The 8,638-nt window shown below is 44.7% G+C and overlaps 1 protein-coding gene across 2 annotated transcripts; it reads left to right on the forward strand.

Annotated features, from left to right (window-relative positions):
* The first annotated feature begins 1,438 nt into the window (after positions 1-1,438).
* Positions 1,439-5,037, forward strand: LOC147976366 (superoxide dismutase [Cu-Zn] 2-like). Of its 2 annotated transcripts, XM_087518748.1 has the most exons (7): positions 1,439-1,663; positions 1,762-1,863; positions 3,201-3,296; positions 3,405-3,436; positions 3,529-3,604; positions 4,618-4,671; positions 4,797-5,037. In XM_087518748.1, exons 1-7 carry the CDS (start codon positions 1,558-1,560, stop codon positions 4,823-4,825), a joined length of 495 nt encoding a protein of 164 aa, XP_087374874.1. In that variant the 5' UTR covers positions 1,439-1,557; the 3' UTR covers positions 4,826-5,037. The 2 variants fall into 2 exon arrangements, with proteins under 2 accessions (XP_087374874.1, XP_087374873.1); XM_087518747.1 differs by lacking the exon at positions 4,797-5,037 and having other exon boundaries at positions 4,618-4,790.
* Positions 5,038-8,638: the final 3,601 nt, after the last annotated feature.

Below are 8,638 nucleotides of genomic sequence, written 5' to 3' on the forward strand. Positions count from 1 at the left end.
TACCTCGACCACATCCCTGTTTTTGCTAGTGGTCTATTGTATGTGCTTATGACATAACTTGTGTTGCATCACCCAACCACCTATTCTCAACTCTAGAAGGTGATCCTTGTGTTGTGCTGTAACTATGTTATTGGTGTTTTGTATTTTCTGTGTTCTTACTTTGGCGAGTTGTATTGCCCTCGGATTGTTAAGGTTTTCGATCTGATTTTCTTTATATAATTGATCAAATCTCTTTCAAAAATGAGATCACATTCATATGCAGATTCTCCCCCTAAACTACAAGACTTACCAAATGCAAAGTTATGTTCTCATTCATTCTCTTCTCTATTTCCTTTTTGTCATCAAGCCTCTCATAGCTTCGATTTGCACTATCCATCAGGATGTATCAAAATCGATATAAGAATCAATAAGATAAAATGTGTGCAATTTAATTTCTCGATTCGATTCAATAGAAGGCCAAAGAGATACATGTGATCGGATTTATGGTTGGGCGAGTTGGTATCGGCCTATACTTAGCTTAAGGCTGGACCATTCACTCATCTCATCTTGTGAAGCGCTAGCTCCACTTAAGCTTGAGTTATTCTTACGATTAAGATTGTTTTATTAAGAGAAGGCATCTCACGCTTGCACCCCTTCGCTCATACGCAAGGGCACCCAGCCGCTAGGGCTTCCGTGCCTCCTGCCCGCACCAACGACAATCAACCTTGTCTCCTGTGGCATTAGGGCCATGGAGACACAGTGTATCCCGGGCCTTGTCTATTGGTGGGATTCGTTTTTGGATGCTCTTTTGAGTTTTGGTGGCTTGTGTCCTGCTCGGAGAGGCGATGCGATGGCTATTTGAAGACGGAATAAGGCTCTCCCTGCCTAGCCTCCGTCCTAGTGAAGTTTCTAGCGCCGTCGGAGGGCGTGTGAAGGTATTTCTCCGATGAATCTCGTAGGATTGGGTTGGCGCTTGTCTTTGATGGATTCACATGGATCCAGTCTTTGTTCGTGTGTGTTTGTGTGTCTACAGGTTGGATCTTTTTGATCTATACTTCTCTTCATTAGTGGTGGTTGCTATTTTGGTGTCTTGATCCTGCAAAGCCTTAGCACGACGACTTCCCGACTATCTACTATAACAGGGTTTGCGCTGCTCCGGTGAGGGAGAGGCGATGACGGCGGCGCGCCTTCGGCTCGTTACAATGCTTGTTGTCATCGCTAGGTGATTTTTACTTCGGGTGTTATTTGTGCTACCTTGACAGTTGATGAATACCACTATGTCTGAATTTTGCTTTAAAAGGCCGCTCTATTAAAAAAGAAAAAAGAGAAGCTCATGTGGTCTGGCCACCTGAAACTTTTCATTGGAAAATACTCCCTCCGTCCCATAATAATATAAGAACGTTTTTTGACACAGTGCGGCAGATGTTTTTTTTTTGAGAAACAAGCGACGGAATAGCTAATGATAAACCAGAAACGATTCTATCAAAAAGAAAAAAGAAAACAGAAACGAGAGGCAGAGCCGGCGAAGAGGGGGAAAAGCGACCCGCTCTGCACCGAGGCGACAAAGGGCAGGAAGAAATGGCAGGGAAACCCGGCAGCCTCAAGGGTGTCGCCCTCATCAGCGGCGGTGGCGCCGACAGCGCTGTCGCCGGCGCCCTCCACTTCGTCCAAGACCCCTCCTCCGGTATATGCTCACTCTACTCCATGTTCTCTACAGCGGTCCTAAGCCGCGCTCTTCTCGCTGATAAGAGTGATACAGTTTGATCTCCCTGTGCGTGCTAGGGTATACCGAGGTCAGGGGGAGGGTCTCGGGCCTCGCCCCGGGCCTCCACGGCTTCCACATCCACGCCTTCGGCGACACCACCAACGGTTGCAACTCCACCGGTCGGTAGCCTTTCTCTAGCTTGTGTGACTTGGACCTGTCCAGTCGAGGATACTGGTGGTTCAGATATAACTGCATCTGGGAATTCCTTGCAAGGAAGTAGAAATAAATTCAATATAGCGATATATTTATCTCAATTGCAACGATTTACGTTTGAATTCATCTGTCTTGTGGTCCGACCATATGAGGCATAAGGATTTGTGCGCTTTGTAATCGCTTTTACAAATTGAGCATTTGAGCTGTGCAGTGTGGAATGGCCTAAACTGAATCTGTTGTTGATAAACAAGTGTCTGTGCATAATTACTGGTCCATAGGAGTTGGAATAAAGAGAAAAATGAGTTCAGGCACTGTCAGGAAACCCACTGTTTGCGCTTGGCCTCGAGCACAAACTATGGGGTGGAAACCTGATGCCACCAACACCTATTACATGCCTTGATAGTTCACACAAAAACAGATAACCCCCAGTACTGGGTAGAAGCTGTACGTCACTTTCCCAGAATTATTACAGATTATTAAGCAAGTGAGGCTCTACTCTATGAAAAGCAGATATGCTGCCTGCGCCAAGTTGGTCATAGCCTGAATCATCTCAGAAGAATAGCAGTTTGAAACATTTGCAGAGAGAAACCTGTTTCTTGAGGGGATATCTAACACATTTATCTTACTTGCGGAAATTTACACCTTTGCTGGCAAGTGGAACTAGTTTTTTTCTCGAATACGCACGAGTGTGCGTACCATATTATATAGAAAGGGGATGGGTACAGACCCAAGTCCACAGTTGATGATACAACAAAAACGAGTACATCAACCAACGCCACACCCTAAGCATACAGCTCGCGAGTCTACTATAGATAAGTGGAACTAGTTAGTACCTGTTGATGGAATGTGCAGCAATCAGTTTGCGCTGTTTTTGCAGCAAGCTTGCATAAATTGATGCAAGTTTAATGTTGGCTACGAAATATGGTTTCCAGTGTTGAATTATCTGTTCCTTCGAGTTATCATATGGGACTACTGACTACTGCTCTTCTCAGAATAGTCTACTGGTGTCTTACTAATAGATGGGATGGTGAGTTTGTTCATGGGATATTGTAGTTCAGTGCATTTTAGACTTTGGATTCTGGTCTCTTCTTTGCTAATGGCTAATTGGAGCTGAGATAACAACTATATTGGCTAATAAATAGTTATCTTTTTAGTTTAAGCTACATACACATAAAATTTGATCGGGGTATCTTGTACAGTTTCTTGCAAACATCATATTCCATGGATAGGGATTAAGTTTTGAAGAAAATGTACATTGTGTGGAAACTTTATGCTGTGCTGATCAATTTTATTTGTCTAACAGGACCCCATTTCAATCCTCATAATAAGTCCCATGGAGCACCGGTTGATGATGAACGACATGTGGGCGACCTGGGAAACATACAAGCCAACAAGGATGGTTAGTTATATGACTACTCAACAGTTTTTTAGGGGAAGGCAACTATGGGTTAAGTTACTGCCTTGAAGTAATCCCTGTTTTTAACAACACACCACTTGTTTATTTCAGGTGTTGCAGAAATCTTCATAAAGGACTTGCAGGTTCCATTGCCCTGAAAGATGTAAAATATTTTTTGATCATCTTGGTATAATTTTATAATGTACTGGTAATTCATTTCTGTTGTTGTATGAAGATTTCACTAAGGGGGCCTCATTCCATACTGGGAAGGGCAGTTGTCGTTCATGCTGATTCTGATGACCTAGGAAAGGGTAAGCATTTTAACCTAACTGGAAGATGTATATTTCTGTAAAAATAAGGCCGGTCTTCCTTTTATATGTACATATTCAGGAATAAGATCGATGGAACTTCTTTCAGAAAAAATATGATTGAATGATTCACTGTAGTTTGAAGCAAGTAACTTATAGTGCCACACTAGCACCTGCTGAACGAAGATGTTACTTTGTATATAATGTTGATATCATACACTTAAATGGCTTTCCTTGAGCGCATGGTTCATTCAGTTCCCGAATTAAACCAGGACCATGAGTGACACTGGATCATGACTGATTGCTGAAGTTTGCCTGGAGTGTAATGGATTACTATATCCAACTGATATGTGATTTGCTCAAGCCTATTAGTGTATGAAAATTTTGGTGTGTTGCAAGCAGCAGAGCAGAACACACCAGGCAAAGATAGCGCCACGTTACAGGATTACTGTACCATGGGTTATGTCATTCTACACTTGTAGGCACTGAACGGCTAGTCAGTATTTTGAAGTATGTTTTGTTTTGTGCATGGCATAGGCTTGATGAGAACTCGTACTCTGTTAATGACAATAGGGTAGCAGTAAAATGTTCTGACTTTGGATGAAACGAGAATTTTGTAATGAGTTATGCCGCAATCTGCCACGTTCTGTTGTCTTAATTATCAAGCACTGTTGGGTGATATATACATGTCCTGCTACATGGGTTAATTTGCCGCAGGAGTCATTTGGATGCTTGGGAAAAAAAACCTGCATATCTAACCTCGTTTTGCATTCAATTTGAATTTCTAAAACGAGTATGATACTTGCTCTGTTTCATCTGATGATGGTTTCCTCTGCACTCTATCCAAGCTTACCTATGCTCTGCTGCACTTGAAACGTCAAGCATGTATTTCCTTGTTTTCTGTAACCATTGGGCGACTGCAGATTCGTGAACATTTGTACTACTGTTTAGTATAGGTCTTGGCCGGCATTCGCATATTTAACTGCTCCTGACTATTTTCCTTTAATATTTTGTAGGTGGCCATGAACTCAGCAAGTCAACAGGAAATGCAGGAGCCAGAATTGGATGTGGTAAATGGCAAACCCTTTATTTGTTTTCAACACTGAGCAAATGCACACACAAGGTGCTGCTTTCTGTAAATGATTCTCTAACACCGTGACTGTACTCAATACATATGTCCTCGAATAACTTGTAGGTATCATTGGAATTCAGCCGGCTGTTTAACAAAAAAAATACAAGAGCCGTTGGAGTCCATGTTGGTATTGCTGCGCGCAGACAAGGAAACAGTGATATCGTTGAAGATCATACATTTTGATGTGATATCATTGTGATCAATTATGTAAATGTACACTTCATATCTTCTTTTTTTGTGGGTAAAGTACTCTTGATAATAATATAATTTTAAACAAAAGAAGATAGAAGGCTGCGCCAACTTACATCAACCTGCTCCCAGTCCTGAACCTGCACTGATGTTGCATGATCGTAACAGAGCTTATAACGGATGCTTGTTTTTATAACAAAGCAAAATAACACAAGACCTTTTGTTGTTGCATACAGAATATGCGACAATACACATCTCTCGCCATATAAGGTTCATTGAGCTGAATGAATGACTCAGAATAGACACGAATGCTGTATCATTGTATCAAACTGTTACTGCGGTCCAATGTGCGCAGTTCAAACTTGTGTTAGATAGATAGTTGGATCCCACTGCCGAGTGCTTAAAAACGGCTCATCCTAAATGAATGAATAACTCAGAATAGACATGTTGCGGGTAAGACTAGTATAGGATCAACCTAAAAATTTCATATTTAGACAATCCAAAAAATTCTGAAAATAATTTACACCATACCTGCAGGTTATGTCTACAACTAACAAAAAATAATTTACACCATACCTGCAGGTTATGTCTACAAAAGATTGATCTCACCTAAGGGCAGATCCTATACAAGTCTTCCCCCGGATGTTGCATGATTGTATCAAACTGTTACTGCGGTCCAGTGTGCGCGGTTCAAACTTGCTGCCGAGTGGTTAAAAAACGGCTCATCCATCCATCCTGTGTTAATTAACCAACCAAGCTCCTTGCAGCACAAGAATCACCGTATAGATGACGTCCTTGACCCCATCCGGCCGTGACCGTCACCCTTGCAAGCCGCGACCAGACCACCAAAGACGACGGTCCCAAGACGCTCAAGCCAGGCGCTAGCAGCCGGCAGCGGACGATCGACCAAGCAGTAGAGAACAGAAGGACATCAATAGACCTCCAAGCTCCGTATTTTTTTAGTGATCGCCTTCAAGGCTTCGGCGACACTGCATTGCCGATACCAAGGTCAGACCCGCGCAAGAGAAATGCCTCGACGGGAATCCGACGCGGCGGAACGCGCCAAGGGCGGCCGCGCGCACGTACGTACGCGCCCAAACAACGATGCGCCGCCGGCGTTCGCGGCGTGTGGCGCGCGCGAGGGCCTGGAGCTTCCCCTTGGCGGCGGCAGCGCGATGCCGGCGACGGTGGCTACGGACAGCGCGCGCCGGCCGAGGCCGGTGGCGCCACGGAGAAGCGGCTGGCCTTGATCGTGGACCTGAGCGGGAGAAGAGAAAAAGAAAGAAACTGGCGCGACCCCGGGGCCGGGCCGTGGCCAAACCTTAACTGCGCTGGTCGGTGCCGGCTCGAGAGGAGTAAAGAAAGCCGGCCGGGGCGCGGGCGCGCAGTACGTGGCCGCGTCCGAGCTGCCTGGAAAAACGGCTGCCCGTGCGCGCGGTCGCCGCCGTGGGAGGGACGGCGGGCGATCGCGTCGCGGGCGGGGCGGCAGCATTCGTGGGCAGGGATTCGCACGCACGCACGCACGCACGCACGTACGCGCGTGCCTGGGGTTCCGTATTCCTCTGGCGTGTCGCCCTCGTCCGGTCGTCCCCCGCCGCGGCTCCGCGCCGTGCCTGCCGTGTGCGTGCGTGCGTGCGTGCGCTGGCTTTGCCGTGGCGACACCGCCGTTGGCACCGTGAGCCCTCCGATGCGCCGGGCGGGGGTAGGCCGACCGTTCCTCCGCTGTCCCGTTGCACCCCTGTACTACGATCCATCCATACAGTGGTGTACCCCAGTAACGTCGTCTCTGTTGGTCCGTGACTTCACCCGTTTCAGCTACTCCCTCCGTTTTAAATTACTCGTCGTGGTTTTAGTCGACGAACTTGTCGTGGTTTTAGTTCAACTGAAACCACGACGAGTAATTTGTAACGGAGGAAGTAATAGTACATCGATCGGTACGTGCACATGGACCATGCATCCGTATGCTCTGCATGCATCCGTATGCTTTCAGTACGCGGACTGAAAATACACACAGACAGGCATGCGCATGCAGATGCACGGTCTGAGCCCAGGGCGGTCCAAAACGCACGCACCTGTCCATCTATACGTACCACGCCTCAAAAGAACTTTGCCGATGCAGGGCTTTTTGCCCCACAGAAAGTCTGGGGAAATTGTCAGAAATAATAGTTTATTGCAGGAAGCAATCTCATGTAGTAGTACAAGGCTGCAAACAGTTTCATCTCAAAAAGATTAGAGAAAAGATTGTAGATGGTCCTCTGCTGACCAGGGGCCTTAAAAGGCCTGAAACAAAGAAAGGGTTTGGTATCGTTAGAAATCTAGATAATACTACATATTCGCGATCGTCACGCATTTTGATGTACTCCCGTAGTAGATATGCTATATAGTGTCCAAGATTGTGTATTCTGTACATCTTTTGCTACTATCTACATGCATGTCTTGTACTCCCTCTGTTTTTAAATATATTTTTAGAGATTCTAATATGGACTCCATACGAAGCAAGATAAGTGAATATACGCTCTAAAATATATCTATATACGTCTGTATGTAGTTCATATTAAAATGTTTAAAAAAGACTTATATTTAGAAACAAAGGGACTAGCCAGTAGAAAACTGTAAGTCTTCTTCTAATGCGGTGGAAAGAAACATGATTTGGAAGGAGGGCTAACAAAAAACTCATTTAGAATTCGTCTTTGCAATCATAGTGTATACAGATTCTTTTTTTTTTGTTCTTTTGAGAACCTTTGGAAGTCATTAATGTATGGTATCCAAAGTGAATATTCAACGGCAGAGTGCACTGGATGAGCGAGCTCCTAGTATGTAAAGGTGAGCTATGGCATTGGTCCATGGCTCCAAGGAGATATTGCAGCTCACATTATTACATTGAAGAATACACATATACTTTTGTGTGTGAAATTATTAATACATTCAAGAATACACAAAACGTAAGTAAAATGAAATGCACATATGTACGCTTAGGACTTCTTTGGTTCAAAGGAAATCCATAAGAATTTTGGAGAATTCAATCCATAGGAATCGTATATAGTTTTTTTGGGTTGTAAAACTATAAACCATAGGAATTATTTGTATGGTCTATTTTGCATTCAATTTCAAATGAAAAATTTCCATTCAGTCTAAACTCATGCAAATCCCCTCTTGTTTTCAAGACAACTATGCCATGTACCTATTTCTAGAAAGTTCACACTTTTTTTTGCATCAACCGCACAACTTCTAGTGTAGATTCATGCGTTATTATTCCTTCTAGGATTAATTCCGGCATTTCATTCCAATCATGCATTTTTCTATTACTCCGTGTTCAGAATTGATCGAACCAAAGAGGTCCTTAAGTGGTCTTAACTACTATCATCGACAAACAGGGCCATCCTAACAACAAACCAGACACAAGTCAAATGCTTCCACATGATCCTCTCTATGTCATCTGCTCCCAAGAGGCTGAGAGCCTGCATCACCTCCTCGTTGGGGGTATCTTCTCCCTTATCACGTGGCACCCAATTCTGTTATGGAGCTGCCTCACCACCACCTGCATGATGGTGTGGCCAATTTCTTCGGCTGGTGGTTCGGTGCTACGACGGCACCCCCCTCTTGCCTCCGAAAAGGTCTGAGCACACCGATCATCCTCACAGCTTGGTCGACTTGGAAGCACCACAACGTGGCTGCCTTAGACGGTGCGTACCCTTCATTGGTCGGTCTCATCCATG

Source organism: Triticum urartu, chromosome 4A (genome assembly GCF_056163025.1).
Source record: "Triticum urartu cultivar PI428250 chromosome 4A, HENAU_Tu73, whole genome shotgun sequence".
NCBI lineage: Eukaryota > Viridiplantae > Streptophyta > Magnoliopsida > Poales > Poaceae > Triticum > Triticum urartu.